The sequence below is a fragment of the Schistocerca serialis genome, chromosome 8, assembly GCF_023864345.2.
Source record: "Schistocerca serialis cubense isolate TAMUIC-IGC-003099 chromosome 8, iqSchSeri2.2, whole genome shotgun sequence".
In the NCBI taxonomy this organism is placed as follows: Eukaryota; Metazoa; Arthropoda; class Insecta; order Orthoptera; family Acrididae; genus Schistocerca; species Schistocerca serialis.
In genome coordinates, this window is record NC_064645.1 from 304,526,303 (window position 1) to 304,549,285 (window position 22,983).

At 38.2% G+C, this 22,983-nt stretch overlaps 1 protein-coding gene across 3 annotated transcripts in view; it reads right to left on the reverse strand.

The window, feature by feature from the left end:
• LOC126416290 (zinc finger protein 836-like) overlaps nucleotides 1-22,983 on the reverse strand; it is a 208,782-nt gene that overhangs the window by 60,079 nt on the left and 125,720 nt on the right. For all 3 annotated transcript variants that reach the window (XM_050083941.1, XM_050083942.1, XM_050083940.1), the window contains 3 exons: nucleotides 9,594-9,712; nucleotides 8,768-8,892; nucleotides 8,057-8,306 (listed from right to left, as the gene is read on the reverse strand). In XM_050083941.1, coding sequence (XP_049939898.1) covers nucleotides 8,057-8,306; nucleotides 8,768-8,892; nucleotides 9,594-9,712 — 494 coding nt within the window. The remainder of the gene's footprint in view (nucleotides 1-8,056; nucleotides 8,307-8,767; nucleotides 8,893-9,593; nucleotides 9,713-22,983) is intronic.

Genomic DNA, 22,983 nt, shown 5'->3' on the forward strand with positions numbered 1-22,983 from the left:
GGAAATAAACAAATACTGCTGTTCTTTATTGCAAAAAAGCGGTTCGTGAGAGTGATACAAACACCTTTCCTTGGTATCGCCTGAATTAGGAGTCTTTTTGCTTGTTTGGTTTAATTAATTAATAGAATATGAAGCAATTGGTATAAAGAATGATTTTTTCAAACTTTCTATAAAAGGATGTCTGCTATCAAGACATTGCTTTTGTTCTATTACTTTATTTATGACTGAACGTTTCTAAAACTGAAGACACTCGTCCATGCTCTGCACTGCAGTCGAGATGTGGCAACGTCGTTCTCTGTTCATTGGCTGACTGCGTTTTGTGACGTCAGATGCGCAGAACGAACCTAAACTCGGCCGCCAACATAAATGATGCGCACTTTAGCACCGCAGATGATCAGGAGATTAAAGAAATGTATGATGAGATAAAATAAATTATTCAGATAGTTAAAGGAGACAATAATTTAACAATCATGGGGGACTGGAATTCAACAGTAGGAAAAGGAAGAGAAGGAAAAGTAGTAGGTGAATATGGAATGGGGACAAGAAATGAAAGAGGAAGCCACCTGGTAGAATTTTGCACAGCGTATAACTTGATCATAGCTAACACTAGTTTTAAGAATCATGAAAGAAGGTTGTATACATGGAAGAGGCCTGGAGACACTGGAAGGTTTCAGATAGATTATATAATGGTACGACAGAGATTTAGGAACCAGGTTTTAAATTGTAAGACATTTCCAGGGGTGGATGTGGACTCTGGCCACAATCTATTGGTTATGAACTGTAGAGAAAAACTGAAGAAACTGCAAGGAGGTGGGAATTTAAAAAGATGGGACCTGGATAAACTGAAAGAACCAGAGGTAGTAGAGAGTTTCAGAGAGAGCATTAGGGAATGATTGACAGGAACAGGGGAATGAAGTACAGTAGAAGAAGAATGGGTAGCTGTGAGAGATGAAACAGTGAAGGCAGCAGAGGATCAAGTAGGTAAAAAGCCGAGGGCTAATAAAAATCCTTGGGTAATGGAAGAAATATTGAATTTAATTGATGAACGGAGAAAATAAAAAAAATGAAGTACACGAAAAGGAATACAAACGTCTCAAAAATGGGATACACAAGAAGTACAAAATGGTTAAGCAGGGATGGCTAGAGGACAAACGTAAGGCTGTAGAGGCGTATATCACTAGGGATAAGATAGATACTGTCTACAGAATAATTAAAGAGACCTTTCGAGAAGAGAACTACCTGTATGAATATCAAGAGCTAAGATGGAAAACCAGTTCTAAGCAAAGAAGGGAAAGCAGAAAGGTGGAAGGAGTACATAGAGGGTCTATACACGCGCGATGTACTTGATGGCAATGTTATGGAAATGGAAGAGGATGTAAGTGAAGATGAAATAAGATATGTGATATTGCATGAAGAATTTCACAGAGCCTTTGGAGAGCCAGCTATGACAAAACACTACAATCTGGTGAGCAAGATGTATCAGACAGGTGAAATACCCTCAGACTTCAAGAAGAATATAATAATTCCAATCCCAAAGAAAGCAGGTGTTGACAGATGTGATAATTACCGAACTATCAGTTTAATAAGCCACAGCTGCAAAATACTAACACGGAATGGACAGTGTTTTGAAAGGAAGATATAAGATGAACATCAACAAAAGCAAAAAGAAGATAATGGAATGTAGTCGAATTAAGATGGGTGATGCTGAGAGAATTACATTAGGAAATGAGACACTTAAAGTAGTAAAGGGGTTTTGCTATTTGGGGAGCAAAATAACTGATGACGGTCGAAGTAGAGAAGATATAAAATGTACACTGGCAATGGCAAGGAAAGCGTTTCTGATGAAGAGAAATTTGTTAACATTGAGTATAGATTTAAGTGTCAGGAAGTCATTTCTGAAAGTATTTGTATGGAGTGTAGCCATGTATGGAAGTGGAAAGTGGACGATAAATAGTTTAGACAAGGAGAGAATAGAAGCTTTCGAAATGTGGTGCTACAGAAGAATGCTGAAGATTAGATGCAAAGATCACGTAACTAATGAGGAGGTACTGATTAGAATTGGAGAGAAGAGGAATTTGTGGCACAACTTAACTAGAAGAAGGGATCGGTTAGTAGGACATGTTCTGCAGCATCAAGATATTACCAATTTAGAGATAGAGGGAAGCGTGGAGGGTAAAAATCGTAGAGGGAGACCAAGAGATGAATACACTAGGCAGATTCAGAAGGATGTAGGTTACAGTAGTTACTCAGAGAAGAAGAAACTTGCAGCACAGGATAGAGTAGCATGGAGAGCTGCATCAAACCAGTCTTTGGACTGAAGACCACAACAACACAACTCATTTGCTTGTCTGTACATGTACATCACATCTACCGATTTCTGTCCCATTTGGATAAGTACTTCATGCACCATTTTTTTGTCTTAAGAGTGTATTACTTCCTGTCAATTTTCTTATAAGATAGACAACAATCATCATTTGACACAAAAATGAGCTGCTTTAATGTTTTTGTGTGCAAAATACACACAGACTAAAAAATTCACACATCATTACATTTTCACTGCACTGAAAATAGTAAATAATACATCTTTTATGTGAATTAAATGTTGAGTATGCTTGTTTTCTAAACATAAAAGGGAGAAAAATTAAATGTCAAAAAATAACTATTAGATGGAAGAAACAACACAAAAATTACTAATATAATACAATTTTTCTTGCTCCACAAGTACATAAAAGAAGAATGAATCCAGCACCATGAAAACACTGACTCTTCGGTATGCCTGGTGTGTATCAGGGCATATCTGAAGTGTACTTTATCGTAAAAGTAATATCAAGCAACTGATACATAAAGGTATGCCACAAAAAGTACTCTGTTGATCTCTGGATTTAAACTTCCACTTCCTAATTAGCGTACAATATAAACTTAACTGACAGATGGAATCTATAAGCCTGGCAAGAACTCAGATCCTAATATTTTCATTTCACAGATGATAGCTCATCATTTTCAGAGTTGGTAATTGCAGTGAAGGGTCTATGTGGATTCATACTGTGAGGAAAAGCCAGCCAGTTTGTTTCAATGTAACCATCTACATCTACATCCATACCTACATTCACACTCCGCAAGCCACCATATGGTGCATGGTGGAGGATATCACATACCACAACTAGTCATTTTCTTTCCTGCTCCACTAAAAAATTAAGCAGGGAAAAAGGACCGTCTATATCCTTCTGTATGAGTCTTAATTTGTCTTGTCTTATTTTTGTGGTCCTTACACAAAATGTATGTTGGCAGTAATAGAACTGTTCTGCAGTCAGCTTCAAATGCCTGTTCTCTAAATTTCCTCAACAGCGTTTTTTGAAAATAATCTCATCTTCTCTCTTACAAAACCCCAAAAAATATTGCACAAATTTCTTAGTGACACCTTTTTCTGCACACTGATACTATAAAAGTATAGTTGCTTTAAAATGTTTTAGTAGATATGTACAAGGAAATATAAAGTTTCCTTCAAATTTACCAAATCATGTGTCAGTTGTTGTAAAGTAAATACTGGCCAGCAATTCATGGACCATCTCCATAATACAGGATAAGTCAAAAAGGACATTACAACTTTGGAATGATATAGAAACTTACAAAAATAATTTACAGGATCGGAAGGATAAGTCATTTTGTAGCAAACCACCTCAAGTTTCACATAAAAGCATCAAGTGTCATTTTGGTTAGATGTGACCACCATTTGGGATGCGGCAAACATCCCAGTGGTAATCAATTTTTTCCCACACTCTTTGCAGAAAATTGGGCGTAACTTGTGCAACGGCAGTGTAGATTCAATTTTTCAGGTTGGCTAAATTGTTTTGTAGGGGAGGAACATATATACTATCTTTAATGGAACCCCAGAAAAAGAAATCCAGTGGTGAAAAGTCTTGGAAGCGAGGTGACCATGCTATTGGCCCTTTACAGCCAATCCAAATTAAAATGTTACCAAGCATATCCTGATACAAAATGTCAGTAACAGTTTTTTCCATGAAGAAGAAAGGGCTGTACATTTTCAGTTTGATAAAGGGCACAAAACACATTAACTTTGAGGCTGTCATGAACATGTTAGAGAGTTGCATGTGGATTTTTGCTGCCCCATATTCTGCAGTTGTGTGTGTTCACCACAGCACTGATATGAAATGGTGACTCATCACTGAAGATTATAGTGTTCAGCAATGTCTAGTAATCTTCTACCAGATGCAACATTTCCACACAGCAACTTTACCTGCACCACTAAAGTGCTGTGCCTTTGTGACAATTGCAAGTGCACATGTCCACGCAGTACTCACCAAACAGTCTCTTGTGGAATGCCAGTCTCGCCAGATGCACGTCATGTTGATTTTTGTGAACTGCAGTTAAAAGCTCTCCACATCTGACGTAATCAACATGTGATTTATCATGTCACAGTGAACAACGTGTCTCAACAACGTTCTTGTGAAAGGGTAAATTGTTGGCACACTTGGAGGCTCTTTAGTGCATACTATGTGAAATCTACGCTGAACAGTTGTTGGAGAGTTCATTTCATGAAACCAAAACACCCAGTGAGCATGTACTGCAGCAGTGAAGATAGCCATTTTAACTGTGCACTACGCTGGTGCTCCTGGGGGAGGAATGGGGTACTGATGTACTATGGGAGTCAAACTTGAGGTTCTTTGCTACAAAATGATCCATCTACTGATTCTGTAACCTATTCAATAAAATTATATATCATTCTGAAGCTGTAAAGTCCTTTTTGACTCAGCCTGTACTTGCATGTTGATTGAACCTACCGGTAACAAATTTAGCAGCATGCCTCTCTGAACTGCTTCAATGTCCTCCTTTAATCCAACAAGCTGAGGATCCCAAACACTCCAGCAGTACTCAAGAGTGGGTCCCATTAGTGTTCTACATGCAGTCTTCTATTTAGATGAGCTACAATTTCTTAAAATTCTCCCAATAATCCAAAGCTAACCATTTGCCTTCCCTACTACAAACCTTACAAAGCTCATTGCATTCCATATTGCTTTGCAATGTTACATCTACATATTTAATCAATGTCACTGTGCTGAGCAGCACACTACTAATGCTGCATTTGAATATTAAAGATTGCTTTTCCTATTCATCTGCCCTAACATACATTTTTCTACATTTAGAGCATGTTGGGTTCATCACACCAACTAGAAATTCTAAGTCATCTTATATCCACCTACAGTCCCTCAGCTACAACTTCCCATACACCACAGTGTTGTCAGGCAAACAGCTGTAGATTGCTGCTCGCCCTGTCCACAAGATCATTTATTATTATTATTATTATTAACTTGACTGGCCACATTGGACCACTTGAGTCATGCCATGTTCATTTTCTCTTTGAAGATTGGACAACCTGTTTCTTGCACTCATCCCAGTACTTTTTCCATTTGTTCCGAACGCAATTTTCTTAACTCGTCTGAAATCTCTACCGGTCTTCTGTGCATCATTTCTGCTGAAAATTTATGATTCATAAGGAGTGTTGATTTTGTTTTTGTTCTCTGCTTCAGTAATTCTAAGTCTGAGTGCTTCAAGATCTTCCTGAATTTCTTTGACCCACTGTCCTCTTGTCTTCTTTCTGAGACTTTTCATCACTAATTGTTTTAAAATCCTGTTGTCAGGCAGTCTTAAGATACGAAATAAATATGAGATTCTTTTCTTCTTCATTGTGCTGGTGATTGCGTCAATCTTACAATAGACAGTTTCATTAGGGGAGATTCTCCAGACTCCATCAAGCTGGTATGTTTTATTAATGCATGTTTTCATAATTCTTCAGTCAATATTGAGGAGTTGATCGGTTCTTCCTTCATTTTTAATTTGGAAGTTTCTTCCAGGAGAGTTACAGTTTTGTAATGTTGGATCTTAATGTCTATTGACAGGCATTTCTTATTATACGTTGACCAGGTTAGAAATTGTGCTTTTTTTCATTTTGTCGGTTCAATTTAACGATGTTGCTTTTTCACCCAAGTTGTGCAAACTAATTTCTCCAAGATATTAAAATTGTAGAACTATGTTAATTGCTTGATCATTTATGAAGATTTTATCCATGCGAAGAGGTATCATGGGCATGATTTCAGTTTTCTCATAGCAATATTTGTAATCGTATTTTTGAAGCAACTTTCTGAAGACTTGTGATCTTAGCACGAACTTCTTCCATGTCAAGGGCTAAGAGAGCTAACTCACCAGCAAACCCAAGGCAGATCATTTATGTATATACAGAACAAGAGTGGCCCCATCACACTTTCCTGAGACACTCCAAGTCAGGTGAACTTTACCCAATAAATTATCATCAACTACAAATATGTAAAAAGAGCCTGCTGTATTGTGAAAAATGTTTTTTACAAACTCATCATTTTACAACTACCATATTTACTCGAATCTAAGCCGCACTTTTTTTCTGGTTTTTGTAATCCAAAAAACTGCCTGCGGCTTAGAATCGAGTGCAAAGCGGAAATTCTGAAAAATGTTGGTAGATGCCGCCACAACTAACTTCTGTCGTCGAATACATGTAGCACTTCGCAGACACAAAGATAAATACTGGCACCAAAACCTCTGCGTCGGTAAAAAAAAAAGGGTGGAAGACGAGCTTTTTTTCTCCGCCCTGAGTTTCAACCACTGCATTTTCATACATTATCCAACGAAGTAAATACAAATTCCGTATTGTTCAGCTTCGAATGTAGCAGCATTTCAATGCACTACGAAAATCCGACTGGCAAGACTGTTTGGGACGTTTGTCAATATGGCCAACTGTGTGTTCTGAATTTTTTCCTACCCGTGAGAAGAGATGGTTGTTAATAGGAACTTTTATAAATCGTGAATCACAAGCAGTATTCTCTGCTCCATAAGAATAATACGAATATAAACATTTTGCCATGTATTGTTTCGTGTTTGCTGCTATCTCATTTAAATCCTGTCTGCCTAATAAACTACGAAACTAGAGTGAGACAACAGCAAACGCGGAAGAATATACATATCATGCCATGTTTATATTCATATTATTCTTACACCGAATAGTGATACAGTCAGAAATGAAGCACGACTACTGACTAGATTTTTAAATCTAAGATCACTCTAATTTCTGTGCAGAATGTAAGAGGCGTCTGCAAAGATTTTCAAACGGAGAAAAATTTTCGCTAAACTCTCGTTCAGAACATCTTCTATCATATGCCGTCTGTTATTTGGTTCTTGTTGATCATTATCAAAGAAATCAGCAGTGTAAGTAACAACAAATAGCAGTCTCTTGCCATTGTTTCGCTAATGAGACAATTCCTCTCTCCCCCCCCCCCCTTTTTTTTTTTAAATTGTAAGTGGCGGTAGCGCGCACAAAAGCAAGCCATGCCGCGAGCGGCGACAGGTCGTAAACACCCATTATCAGAATGCGACAAACAATGCATGATACAGTACAGTAATGCATTTTCAGCTTTGAGTGACGTAAACAGCTATAACAAAGAAAACGGCACTTATCAGATCAAAGAAAAATAAGCAATCAATTCAAACCAGACGAAGCACGTGAAAAAGGTAGGGTACCCATATAAATACAGACGGAGCGCCTGACGCATAGCAACGGTTACCTGGTAAAGCTTAACTGCTAGGCTTACGACTCGAACCAAACTACTATAGCTGTATCGTCATTCATTTGACCTAAATTGTGTCTCATATTACAATGGACCAACTTTGTTTCGATTTGGAGGTGCGGCCTAAAACTTTTCTCCCCCCTTGAATTTCGAGTCTCAGATTTCAGGTGTGGCTTAGATTCGGGAAAATTTTCTTTCCTCGATTTCGAGTCTCATTTTTCAGGTGCGGCTTAGATTCGAGTGCGGCTTAAATTCGAGTAAATACAGTAATTCATTTGGTAAGAAATAACGGTAAGAACAAAGGAACTATGTACACAGTGAATGAAAGATTTAAATTTTTTAAGTAGTATTTCATGAACTTAAGTCAAATGACATTTAAAAAAGTGTTCTTTTGTTTTGGAATCTGCCTACATGCAAAATAAAAATTTGAAAATATTATTGCCCACCTGTGATGGTGACCTCCCATCATTCTTCCGGCCTGGCAGCGAAGCATCAACAGCAACTTTCTCTGCTAATTCCATAATCAGTGACTTTTCCTTAATATTGTTTAGACTGGCAGTTTTATCCTCCTGTTCATTTTCACAATGTCGTTCACGTTCTGCTGAATGCATACGTTTCATGTGTTCTTTCAACTTGTCCTTGCGTTTGAACTGCTTTCCACAGTTGGCACACAAAAACTCTCGATGATCTGAGTGCCTATCAGAATAAATGTCATGGCAATTAATACAAACAAAAGTACACACACACACACACACACACACACACACACACAACACACACAGAGAGAGAGAGAGAGAGAGAGAGAGAGAGAGAGAGAGAGAGGGGGGCGTTTGGGAGGGGGGGAGCGGGAGGGAGGGCAGGAAGATAAAATACAGTTGAGAAAGGAAAACCACATTTGCAACAATTATAGTTCATAAGTTGTTCATCCACAAGAATATAATCAATATATCCAACTATTTTTCCGACCATCAATCTACCATTACTACAATTCAACAGTTTCTCAATTCATCACTTTACTACAGTAGACTTGGAAATAGCTAAAATATTAAGTTTTCTATAGAAAAATTTTATTTAATTCTTATACAACACTAATTTCAATCTGCCTTACAATTTAATTTCTTCACATTACCTAGAAATCTGAAGGACTTTATACTAACTTGAGCATATGCATGCGCAATTTATCCTGGGTAGGGAATGGCTTGCCACAGCAAATGCATACATGTTTGCGGTCATTGTGAAATGCACGGATGTGTTTCCTGATCAAGCAATAACCATCAAAAACCTGAAACAGTTATTAACATATTTCACTTAACTTGGTACTTTTTAAAAGTTTTGGTATAGTACTATACGGACACCACAGGCACAATCATCATACCCAACAGTGACTAAAATTATTAATGTGATCACAGAATGCATGCTTTCACGGCTGGTATTTGCTACATTGCTGATATTTGAATTATGGGCATTAGGCTGTGGTCCTAGGCATAATTCTCCGCCTAATGTTTCATCTTCCAATACTGGAGATATCATCAGTGTCTTTAACAACTGTGAGAAAGCTGTTACTGACTCAACCAAACTCAGCAAGCCAAACTGTTCATATTTATTCACACAATGGTTGGTTCACGACATCATCAAACTGCTGCCTAAGATTATGGAATTGCACCAATGTATGCTACTGAGCTTGTTACGGGGAAGGGAGTGGAGAACAGTGATTGTCACCTGGGCAAGGCAGATAAATCAGCGATAGCATGCATTGGTCTAATGACATAACAAACAAAGTGTTGCATGGATGCACATAAACAATTCAGAGCTTTTTTGAATCTGTAATTGCTTTCTGAGTCATTAAAGCCTCTGACGATTGCTCCAGCACTGGAAGATGAAACACTTAGCAGACAATTATGCTTGAACCATGGCCTAATGCCCATAATACAAATATCAGCCATACTAAAGTGATCTCTCTACAAACATATTATATGTCCTTACCTTACTACAGTGCGGGCAGGTAAAGAGGCCATCAGTTGAATGAATCTGTACATGATCCTTCAATGCCAATACATGCTCAAATGTTTCCTTGCATATTGGACATTCAAATGCTTTTTTTCCTATTTGAACAAAGAAAGCTGACTTCAGAGACGAAGAAATGATTCAACCCAGTCAATAGGACACCACCACATTTGTTGCGTTGATAACCTAAGTTCTTGTATAAACAGCATAAATTGTATTTAATTCTTTTTTGTTATATTCGAACAATTCAATCACAATAGACCAGATAATAAACACAGAAAAATTTTGTATAGCTTGTGTTGCATGACAGTGCAGGGTCCACAACTGTAGTAATTACTTGGAATCAAATAACAGCACCAGTTGCAAATTTTTTTTTTCAAACTGGGAAAAGCACATTTTGGGACTCCTAAAACAATATGCACACTTAGAATCATTGCAAATGTTGGGGGGAGATAAATCAGAAAGTTGATGCATTTTGCATATTTTCGTTCATTAATGTCATATGGAATAATGTTCTGGGCTAACTCATCTCTTAAGAAAGAAAGTCTTCAATGGTCAAAAACGTACTGTAAGAATAATAAGTGGTGCTCACTCATGATCATCTTGTAGACATCTCTTTAAGGACTAAACGCATTTCCACTACTCTTCAGAGTATATTTATTCCCTCATGAATTTTGTTGAAAATAACCCACTGCAGGTCAAGAGGAACAATGGTGTACGTAGTTACAATACCAGAAGAAAAATTTACATTTATTACTCTGTGTTAAGATTGTCTTTAGCACAAAAAGTGATGGACAATGCCACAACTAAAATTTTTGATCACTTACCCAGTGATATAAAATGTCTGACAAACACACAGCAAAGTAAAATCTGAAAAAAACTGAAGAAGTTTTTCCTTGACATCTCCTTCCCTTCCATAGAAGAATTTCTATTATTGTAATGTGTAAATATGGCGGATAGCAATTACTAACTCACATCTGTATTTACTTTTGTTACTACTACTACTACTACTACTACTAAATAAAAATTCACAAATGATCAGCATGTACACATATTTGAAGTAATTTGTGATAAGAATGTAAAATGACTCATTCCACATCATGATTTACCGTACAAATGATCCATGAAACATGAAATTAACTAACCAATCAACCAACCACAACCAGTCTCAGCCACCAAAGCTAACTTAAATGCTAAACTCACAAATACTTGAAAATTGCCTTGTTGGCCAAAATCTGTCATGGTAATCAAAAGTAAAAGTACAATTGTTGCTGTTATTTGATTGGAACTGAAAATTTTCTTGAAGACTCACTCAGTATTAAACCAGAAGATTTTAGCCTCTACTACTGGATAATTTACATTTTCTTTTCCATTATTCAATATTAAATTTTCTGTAAATTATTTATCCCCCCCCCCCCCCCTCCACACACACACACACACACACACACACACACACACACACACACACATGCACACACGATATTGCAAGTACTGACACCATGTCATCTCCCTCATGCCATATATACAAAACAGTGGCTTATTGTTTACATTAGTATAAATATTTCAGCACAAAAGCAAAAACTTCGCATTTGTATAACAAATATACAAAATGCAGGTTACCGTACTGTTTTCATTAGTATTATTAATTCACAATAGAATCAGAAGCTATATGATTCTTACCATTAATTTATCAATAAAAAAACTCAGTTTTTGAAAATATAACATAACTGGATAGATAAAAAAATCCACTTACCAATTGGTGGCAGGAGAAAAAACATGTAAAGGTTGAAGAAATGTGTGAGTTATGGAACTTCTGGGAGAAGGGTTGAAGAGGGATGACTGGTGAATTCAGAGTTCGGAAAAGTGGTCCAGAATCCTGGGTCAGGGAAGATTTACTAGACACAATGACAAGGAAAGACTTAAACTCTTTCCTCCTCATCCCGTCTGGTAAGTTTCCTGTTACCCGGGGTTCTGGGCAACTTTTCTGAACTCTCCCCATTTCCTAAACCTCACCTGTCGTTTCCTTTCACCCACCTCCCTTCCCCTTCAAACCTTCTGCCAGGAGAATGAGCCACTGGCTTAGAAATCCCGCACATTTCTTTAACCTTTATGTGTGTTTCCTCCTGCCACCAATTGGCAAGTACATTTTTTTTTATCCATCCAATTAAATTAACTGCTATTAATTTTCATTTTTTAAACGGGCTTAAACCAAATCTGACAATGGACTAGTTTTGATGGCAACATCAAAAACTTGAATTTAAGAGAAAATGAATGGAATGAAATCACCCATTGTCACCAGTTAAGAAAACATTCAAGACAGGCATCCACTGATAAGGTCATGCAGACAATCTTTTGAGATGTCTAGTGCTCTATATTAGTACACTTCCAGAAGATGGGTCAATATATGCCTAGTGCTGTATCAACAGCAACACAATAAGTTAGGACTTATTTTGCAAGGAGTGCTGGCGCTTCATGGCAATGCATATGGCTGCATACATTAAGGATAATTTTTTATTAATTGAATTTTGAGTTTCAGTCGAGTAACTGCCCACAGAAATAAACCAGCAAAACATGAAAACAGGTTTGAAAGGAGTCGCTGATAGAGGGCAACAAAGCCAATTGTTCAAAGCACTGGTCAAAATAGGAACCACATGCTGAACAAGAAAACAGCTCAGACCTTAAATACTGTGTGTTAACTTGAAAAAACTGTCCACTGTTTCATTCACTGTACTGAGTTAGCAAAACAGAGGACATTTTATGATGGTTACAATAATTATAGCAATTAACTGAATTTCAGTTAATTTGTACAGTAAGCCCATAGGAAGCTGCAGGGTCTCTTCATAGAATTGTCTAACACAGTAGTGGTAAAGTGTTGGTCGTGTTTGCAACTGCAGTTCAAAAAAGGTCCTCCTGGTTCCAGATACCAGCAGCATAAGAAGAGCAAGTTTTGCTGAATGCATGAGGACATCAGCACAAGCTCCTGAGCTCTGTTTTGAGTAATCCTGAAATCCTACATACCAGCTGTACACCAAACAACCACCTTCAGTAGGCAACACCAATGTACTATGTCCACTCCAAACTTTTCAAACATAAATGTGTTCAGCATCTTGAGTCTTAATTCAAACAGTGGTACTCTAATAAAGAAGACAGTGTTACACAAAGGTATTACCATCTAATACCCATAAATAACAAATCAGATTTGTATACTTGTAATCATGCTACAACCGAAATCCATTTTCATATATTGAGATTCTCTGCTCTGTGCAGAATCCTGTGACTGACAGTATTGTTGGTGATCATGATATTCACCATACCTTCGGCAACTGGAAGAATTAGTAGTTCTCCAATAATATAGGGTGAACCCACTGCATCGTTCACCGAGAACAACTCACATCAAAATATCTGAGTCCCAAACTGAATCTAGTCTTTGAACTTGCGAAAAATATAGTGTTTGTCACAAAAGTTTCGAGAATAAAATTGTCCAGCGATACGTAAGGGCTACAGCGATACTGTTTTTGATGGGAACAATGATGAGGTCTCTTGAACGAATGGGACTTGGTTCAGTCACCGCTGGGCAGTGAGAGTGAGAATCGCATTTCACTGAAAATGTGTGTTTTGGTGACGCATCAAGCTTCAAGTTGCAATAGTTAATAAAGCAGCGATATGCAATCAAATTTTACATTAGCCTCAAAAAATCAAGCTCTGGGACAGTTGGCTTGATTCAGCACGCCTTCAAGGAGAATCCATGTACAGCCAAGAATTATGAGGGGCACCAGATATTTCATGAGGACCAATAAAACATTGATGACAATGAGTGCTTCAGATATCAGTGGACATTCCAAAGGCACAAAAATGTGGAGATAATACACAAAGCTTTGAATGAGGGTAGAAGCATGAGCAAAATAATGTTAGCAGAGTATTGTAATACGCTGAAATGTAATATGCTGAAATCTAAAGTTTATTCCATTTTGAGAGAGACATTAGGGATGAGAAAGATACATGCAAAGGTGGCTGCGAGAGTGTTGCAAAAGAGAAGAAAATTGGTGTGCTGGAATGTCACGAGTTGTTGGAATGCCTCAAAAGTGACCCTAATTTTTGGGACAGAGCAATGAGAAGGGATTTTTGAGTACATTCCTGAATCAAAAATAAAAAGCAGCCAGTAACACACGAAAAATTCGCCTTGCCTGAAGCAGGCCGCATGAGCAAATCCACGGTTAAAGCAAGGCTCACTGACTTGCAAAGGTGTGATTCACAGTATGTTTGCCTCAAGGGTCCATTTTGTGCTCAAGCCCTCATTCAGTTCCGGGACACGGTGAAACATTGTCAGGAAAGACATCACGAACAGTTGGGTTTTGCATCTAGACAGCGTGCTGAGCCCTCACTGTGCAAGACTCTCTCATTAGGAACAGTATGAAAACGCTGCCACAACCCCCATACAGCCTTGATGTGGTACCACCAGACTTCTTGAAGAGAAGTTCAAAGGGATGCCGCCACATATTATAGGAAGGAGAAAAAGAGGCTTCAGTATGCTACCTTAAGGAGGTTCATGATGAAACCTTCCAAGGAGAATGTGCAGACTGAGCAAAGCAGTGACAGTGATTTACAGTTGTGGAATGAGCGTATTTTTAATGTTTCTATGGTTTTGTATATTGAAAATCAATAAATCTCCTTGAAAAAATCTACCTGAAACTTTTGGGACGGACAATGTACAGTATAAAGACTTAACCAGTGAAAACAAACATTTCAAAATACTATGTGAGGGAATGAAAGCAGAACACACTTTTTTGTTGCATTATTGTCATTCATGATGTTACTCTTGTGACAATGTATTATGTATTATCTCGCAAGTTCCAACTATGACAAAAAATAGACTTATCTTGAAGAAAGAAGCACCAGTACTCCAAAACTTTGTGGAAATTGAATGTTTTGTTTGAAGCACCATACTTATGTGATATCTTTGAACAGTTTGCTGCATTGAATCTTTCACGGCAAGGCGATAATCAACACTTCAGAAAACACACACTTTCAGAAAAAATTACAACTACAGAAAATAAAAATAATGAAAGCAGTATCAATTAATGTCTTGCAGTATAAAATCAAAGCTAATCAAATCATTCAAAAAAAAAAAAAAAAATACTTTCCAGTGTTTAATAACAATTTTCACTGATTCATGCTCCATTTGCATCCACAGTTCCATCTGAACTTAATTCTTTACACATAGAAAAATCTCCTTGAGTTGGCTTGTGAAAGTCCATTGAAGATTAAATTTACAGTATAGACCTTCATGGTATTTGGATAACTGTAACATATTAATATTCAATGTTCAATGCTTCCGCAAAGTTGGGTTTTTGGCAGTCACTATACTACATATCACACAAAATTAACAAGGCGCAGGAAATGAAGGTAACTTTATTTCACTCGATTCCAGAATTTTAGATGTTGAGCAGAGAATAAGATCATCCATCACATCAATTACATTAATGATAAATTGTTCAACTGTCTGTGAATTTCAAATATGTGTTTCACTAATTATTATATTTTTAAACTAAGCTAACTGCAACGACTTTACAATTCTTACTTTCCTCTACATCTCGGCTACATCTACATCAATATTCCGCAATCCACCTCACAGCGCATGACGGATGGTATCCTGTACCACTATCAGTCATTTCGCTTTCTATTCCACTGGCAAATAGATTGAGGGAAAAACAACTGTCTATATCCCTCCACACGAGCCCAAACTTCTTGTATCTTATCTTTGTGGTCCTTATATGCAATGTTGGAAGCAACAGAATCGTTGTGCAGTCAGCTTCAAATGCCGGTTCTCCAAATTTTCTTAATAGTTTTCCTCAAAAAAACTGTCACCCTCCCTCCACGGACTCCCTCTTGAGTTCCTGAAGTATCTCCATAACACTTGCATGTTGTTCAAACCTACCAGTAACAAATCTAGCAGCCCACCTCTGAATTGCTTCAATGTCTTCTTTTGTCAAACACCCGAGCAGTACTCGAGAACACGTTGCACTAGCATCCTATATACTGTCTCCTCTTCATATGAACTACACTTTTCTAGAATTCTCCAATAAACCAAAGTCAACCATTCCCCTTTCTTACAACAATCCTCACATGGTCATTCCATTTCAATTTCATATTGCTTTCCAATGTTATGCCTAGATATTTAAATGGCGTGGTTCTGTTAGGCAGGACACTACTAATGCTGTATCCAAACATTATGGGTGTGTTTTTCCTACTCATCTGCATTAACTTACATTTTTCTACATTTAGAGCTAGCTGCCAGTCATCACACCACCAAGAAATTTTGTCTGAGTCATCTTGTATCATCCTACAGTCACTCAACTTTGACACCTTACAGTACACCACAGTATCATCAGAAAAAAACTGCAGATTGCTGCCCACACTGTCCACCAAATCATTTATGTATACAGAAAATAATAGCGGTCCTATCACACTTACCTGGGGCACTCCTGACAATAACTTTGTCTCTGACCGCACTCACCGTCAAGGACAACATACCAGGCTCATCCATAGTTTGCAGTGTCTCACGTGAGAAAAGGACAATCTGAGTGTCACACAACTGACGCTTTCTAAAACCGTGCTGATAAGTGGATGTAAGCTTCTCGGTCTTAAGAAAATTTAATTTATTATATTCGAACTGGGACTGTTTTTCAAGGATTCTGCAGTAAACTGATGTTACAGATATCAGTCTGTAATTTTGTGGGTCTGTTCTTTTGCCCTTCTTGTACACAGAGTCACCTGCACTTTTTTCCAGTCATTTGGGATTTTGCGCTGGGCTAGAGATTCGTGATAAATGCAAGCTAAGTATGGGGCCAATTCTGTAGAGTACTCTTTGAAAAACCAAACTGCGATTCCATCCGGACCTGATGACTTATTTGTTTCAACTCCTGCAATTGTTCCTCCATGCCAGGGATGCTTATTAGTATGTTGTCCATATGGGAGTCTATTCAACGGTCGGTCAAACGATGGTTTGTTTGTACGATTCTCCTGTGTGAACGATTTCTTGAATGTGAAATTTCAAACTTCAGATTTTGTTTCACTATCTTCAACAGCCACTCCAGGCTGGTCAACAAGTGGCTGATTGGAAGCCTTAGACCTACTCACTGATTTTACACAGGACCGCATTTTTCTCGTGTTCTCTGCCAGATCTTTTGCAAAGGTATGACAGTGATAGCAGTTGTATGCTTCACACGTAGGTCACCATTTGCGCATTCTCTTTTGAACCGAGACTGCAACAGGCTCTCCTTCCTCAGCATTATCCAAATCTCGTTATTAAACCATGATGGGTCTTTCCCATTCTTAATCTACTTACTGGGCACCTAATTCTCCAGACCACATTCTACAATCTTCTTAAACTTTGCCGTCCTCTATGCCCGTCTGACTGGAACTAAATTATGTCAATTCTGTCTAAGTGAGATGCTAACAACTCCTTATATGCTCTTTTTAGCAGAAAAACTCTCCTCGCCTTCTTAACTGATTTATTAACTTTTGTAACCGTAGTTGTTATAATGACATCATGGTCGCCAATATCCGTTTCTATACTGACATTGTCGATAAGGTCTGGCCTATTTGCAGCTACAAGGTTGATGATATTTCTATTGTGTCTGGGCTACCAAACTAGCTGATCACAACAGATTGTAAAATTGACCTCAATAGAGACAATATTTTTGTCAACTGCAGTGAACACTCACCCTCCTATGGCTTCAAGTCTGCCTTTCCGATATATGTTCCATGACTCGCTAGATATCTCAGAGCTTTCCACTTCATGTTTCACTCAGCTCTTGGTCCCGAGAATAATTTGAGAGCGAGGTGAGAACTTTCCTAACAGCTAGTGCCAAGTTCCCAAGTTATAATTTGTACTTAGTTGGAGTCCTGAGACCCTATTGATAAGATTATACACTGTTTACATTTATATGGTCTCTGATGGAAAGCTCAGGTTTCCAACCAGTGGCAATCTCAACATGATGCAACCCTTAGGTTAAGTGTAATACTCATCAGCATGTATGACATTCAACAAAATATTGCTACACATCTGGCTAATATATGACAGTCCACACTGGCAAGGATTCACATAAATACTTTCCTTCCTAAGGCCAAAATCATTTTTGACAAAACTCAAGCTCCTCGGAAGATAAGAGATACAATATTTAATGCTACGTATGTTGAGGATCCCTTGAATTCTTGAAGTAATACCACTGAAGTATGAAATAAAGCCAAGATTTCTTTTTCTCTCAACTGAACTTGTTTCTACAAGAATTTGCAATGAATCTGTATTGTTTAGTAGTTGATCTGCGTAAGAAAATTGTCTTCATATGCTGAAGTTCACCTGATAGGGTATAAGAATCAGATGCGACCTTCGGTCTGCGAACTAGAGTGCACAATACATTACCATGTCTTGCAGTGTGGTGATAACTTGTAGCCTGCACATCTGAATCAGTGTGAGATGGCTTATGCCACAGACTGTGTCCCAGCATTCTGTCCACTTTCCTGTGTATCAAACATTCAAGAAGGCTATGCGCAATTTTCTCCAGCTCTGGGTACTCAGATGGAGCGAATTTACATGTTGAAAAAACTTGGGTTGTGTTTCTGCTACATGAACCATGCCACTGATGTTCCATGTACCGCCAAAAGAAGGAAGGTTTTGTAAGACTGGCCATTATAGCACTTTCTCTTCAAAGACCACAAAATAGTTGGCCCCAGGAAAGACAGGGGGCTCCCCAGATCAACCTCATCTACTTGTTCAAAGTACTTGTCACTTACAAAATATGTTGAAGTTGGCAAGTGTTTAAAAAGCACTATAATCTCCTACTCAAACTTGCTCCCAATGAGTTCCAAATGGTTCTACTGAATTACAGATGTGGTGGTCGTATTTGCCAATGAATAGTCCCAATAATGAAGTAAGATGTTAAGCTACAAAACAGGTAAGTACTCCCAATAATGTTACTTCAAATGAGGCGAAGTGGTACCCCAATCTTGTGAGTTCTTCATAGGCTATAGTCTGCCAACTGTTCTGTCTAACTGCCTAGTGCATTAGGAATGCTATCTACCCAGTTCCAGAACATTACTGAGAGATTTGATGATATCTCCACATGTAATAGCAATAATCTTGATGCCACATCCAGTTCCTGCCACGTACTGTTATCCTTTATTTCAATATGTCTGCACTTACCAGTCACTTAATTCTAGTTGTGGCTACAGAAACTGTGAGATGTTGAACCTTCGCATATTTAGGAATAGCTTGCTCATTACAGCACCATGCTACAGATGAATTGTTAAGCAGCATATCAAACTCAAGTACATCATTTGCCATCTCCTCCCCATAGAAGTACCATATCTATTAAACATACACCATTCAAGTCTGCAGCTGAATTACGGCAAAAATGGTGTGATAATGAGATTCCTTTGTTCCTTCACTTTCTTTCCTTGGCTGGACGCATTTTTGCTAGAATGTGTGATAATTTATTTTTCAGAATAGCTTGCCCACTAGGCTATCAGGATTGGATATCACGCTTGGTCTGTGAAACAGAGTGTATAGTACACTACCATGTTTTGCGTGTGGGTGGAGTGCTACCAATTTGTTGCCTGGAAACAAAAATTGGTGTAAGTTAGTTAGCAATAAATGCTACACCCCCACATTGAATACCCTTTCCTTTGTGCCAAAATACCCAGGAAGGGTAAGGTTTCATTTTCCATGTCCATCATAAACTTAATACTTGGTTGGACTGCTTTTAAATGGTAAAGAAAAATGGATACTTTTCCTGTTCATGGCACCACACCATAAACATGCCATAGCGTGTGGTCTTTGGACTAGAGTCCTTCAGAGATTCCACAGCTGAGAACAATTTTCAAACAGAAAGACTATTCTCAAAAACAAAATTCATACCAGAGAAAACAAACCCAGCCAATGGATAAACAAAGGCAACCTAATATCACAGGTTTCTTCAGATGTTTTGGCGGTATTTCTTCAAGAATCAAAAGAGTTCTACAGACACAACATTAAATGTATCTTTTGCCAAACTGAGGAAACTGTCTGACCTCGGTCTCAGCAAACAAAACAAAACCTACATGAGATTCAATATAAATGTGTATGGGGCCAAATATGTTGCACTGGGTACAACTGGCATGCTGACTATCACGTCATCATACATGCTTTGGCCAACAAGATAAATCTGCAACAGCAAAGCATTAAATTATCTTAGCATACAATTTCTCACAACATATGAGAAGACAAATATTATATCTTCAGTTTTATCCTTATGGGTATATGTGACAAAAAGTGCCACAATTATTTGCACAATGGATAATGTTGTTAATAGGCATCAGGCTTCCAATTAAGTAAAGCCCACAACCCCACATTTACTGCACTCTGATATAGCGAATAACAAGAACTATTTCTGACAGCACGGCCACAGCATGGTGGCGGACTTAATTAGCTACAAACTTTGGCTTTATCCTTGTCACAGTGACACCTGGCAGCAACACCGATGCTCCCTATCAAAATTGGAAAAGATCACAGATCGATTCCAAGGATGGGCTCTGGACACACGCTATTGTCACCCGTTTAGAAATAACTCTGTTGCATTTGTGTGCTTCTGGACAGAGCCTCCATAAGAAGATGAGTGCACGTGCCCTCACTTGATGATGTACAGCAAACTGCAGCCTCCCCCCCCCCCCCCCAAACACACATGGAGCCTTCTGTATCCCACACAGTCATGGTTCGAATAATCTATCTACAAAGAAAAGTTATAGTTGACCCAAGGTCATTAACTCAGGTATGGATAGAAGAGGGGAACCAACCAGCCACCTCTCCTGATAGAAGATACTGAAAGCAATGAAACCAGAATGGCCAGACAAGGATTTTAATCCCATGCCTCTTAAACCAAATCTCTGTGCACAATCGCAGCACCAATGCACTCACTGGCTAAGATACCTCGCAGTCCACTGCCAATAGAGTAGGGTGCTTTAGCAACATTAGTTACAGTGACAGGAATTTTTCACCAAGTAGAAATGAAATACAGGATTCATCCAAAAGATTCATCCAATTTCACAAGACTATAACATCTACACGAATGAAGATCGAATTTCGGAAACATTTTATCTTATGCATTGGACGACAATTTTTTTTATTTTCAAAAGAACCATGTTATTTTACAAGTGTTTAGATCTTACATGCATGCACATATAACTTTGGGATGCATTTCACCGTTACTTTTGGTATCAGATTTATGGTTCACTTTTCCCAAAGTTCAATGAATTCTCCACCACATGCTTGATGAACATCCATGTGATAGTCAAACTTATCCCATACTTTTTCCAGCACATCTGAAGTTATTGCAATCACTGCTATACAGCATTGCAGTTCACACAAAGTTGTTGGAAGGGGAGGCATATAGAGTCTTTCACAAACCCTCACCACAATCAATTCCAGACCGTCAGATCAGATTGCCTTGGAGGAAGATGGTGTAATCTGAGATCCACACAGTTCTTATGGGCAATTCACTGTCGAGACATCTCACCATTAAGAAGCGATCTTTACATAAAGGAGCCGGTGCAATGGACATCCATTCTGTTGAAAAATGCTGTTTTTGACACTTTCTCGCAAACGTGGAAAACGCTAGATCTCCAGCAAATTCTGACAAATGATTCAAGTAACTGCCCCTTCCCGCAAAAAAGGTCACAACATAAATTGATTTCTGGGAAACTGCATAAAATACATGCACCTTTGAAGAGCATTTCCTCTAGCTCTACTATGGTATTTGGCTGCCGTGTTCTCCGAATTCTTTTGTTGTGGTGGCCCACTTCCCCATTTAAATGGAACATGGTCTCAACACTAAATGCTAAACTTGAAACAGAGTCATTGTCTTCCATCTCCATGACCATAATGAAATCACAAAATTCTACAGATTGTTGTTTATCATCATAACAAAGAGCCTATAGTGACTGAATCCCGTATGGTTTGAAACACAAACGTTGCTGCAAAACATGCCAGACAGATGCACGAGGAATGCCTAACTCTCGATGAGTACAATGAGTAGACTTCTGTGGGCTACGCTTTACATCTTGAATGCAAAGATGAAGCTGGCCTGTGAATTTGGAACTGCTAATGTCTTGAAACTGCTAATGGCTGTATTAAAGCTTTGAGCTGCAAGAGGTGCAGTGTGGTGCTCTCGATGAAAATCACAACATGTAGTTTTAACTGAACTGCACCTGTTGAAACAGTGAACACAAAGCACTGCTTGCCACTGTGTTACTGCCATCCTGACTCAATGCACAAAGTATAACAAATGAGTAGGCACACAATGTAGTTCCACTACAGAGACGACTACCGGGGCAATCACATTTACAAAAGGTGCAAAGGTTAACTTTTAGCTTTGATGAGTAAGTAAAAATTTACCCAAGTTTTTATCTTCATTTCTGCTGAAAATATAGCCCATTAAATAAAATTAATCAATTTGAAACACACTGTATATGAGAATACCCTATAGGGCTGAGAAATCACGTCTCATTATAAAGCCAATATCAATGCCACTATTACATAAAATTCGTAAAAATAAGTGCACAGATTTTCAGGACACAAAAAGCGATAATTGTATTTTATCAGAATTATTTTAAATTATAATCCCTCTCTCAGACATAACACATCAAGATTTAAGGTTAACCACTTATAATTCTCAAGGACACAAACTCGAATTTAGATATACACAGGGTTTCCAAAACTTATCTAGGCATTACAATTTTAGTAAAAAAATTTATTAGTAAAGAAACTGTAACTATGGGCCTTTCAGTGGCAGGATTCACAAGTAACTGCAACATGCTCAGTTCCTAACAACAGCCCCATAAGCTTTCGCCCACAGCCTTCGTTGGAAAAAGAGAAACACACACCATTCATTCACTCACACAAGCACACCTCACACACACTCGGGCCAGAGCCGCCTGAGTTGGAGGCCATGTGTGCATGAGGTGTGCTTGCTTGTGGGCAAAAACGTATGTGTAAGGGTCTTTTAATTGTGCCTGTCGCAACTTAGTGCGTTATCTTTACAGTAAACAGCAACATATCTTTACCTACATTGTTGAGAAATAGTAATTATCTGTGTCAAATGCAACAACTCTGTATACAGAACAACTCACTATTTCACTACAATTATATTTGAAGTTCATACTGGCAGATTTAAAATGTCTAAAAAGCAACTGAATGCTCATTGGCTGACAGGTGGTGAATTGTATCAGATATGCAGAGCAGGCTTAAACATGTCTGCTTCTGTTTTTCAATCTAACTATAATCTAAATGGGAAGATAGGTAACTTAACTTAAAATTCAATGCAGGCATCAACAGCTG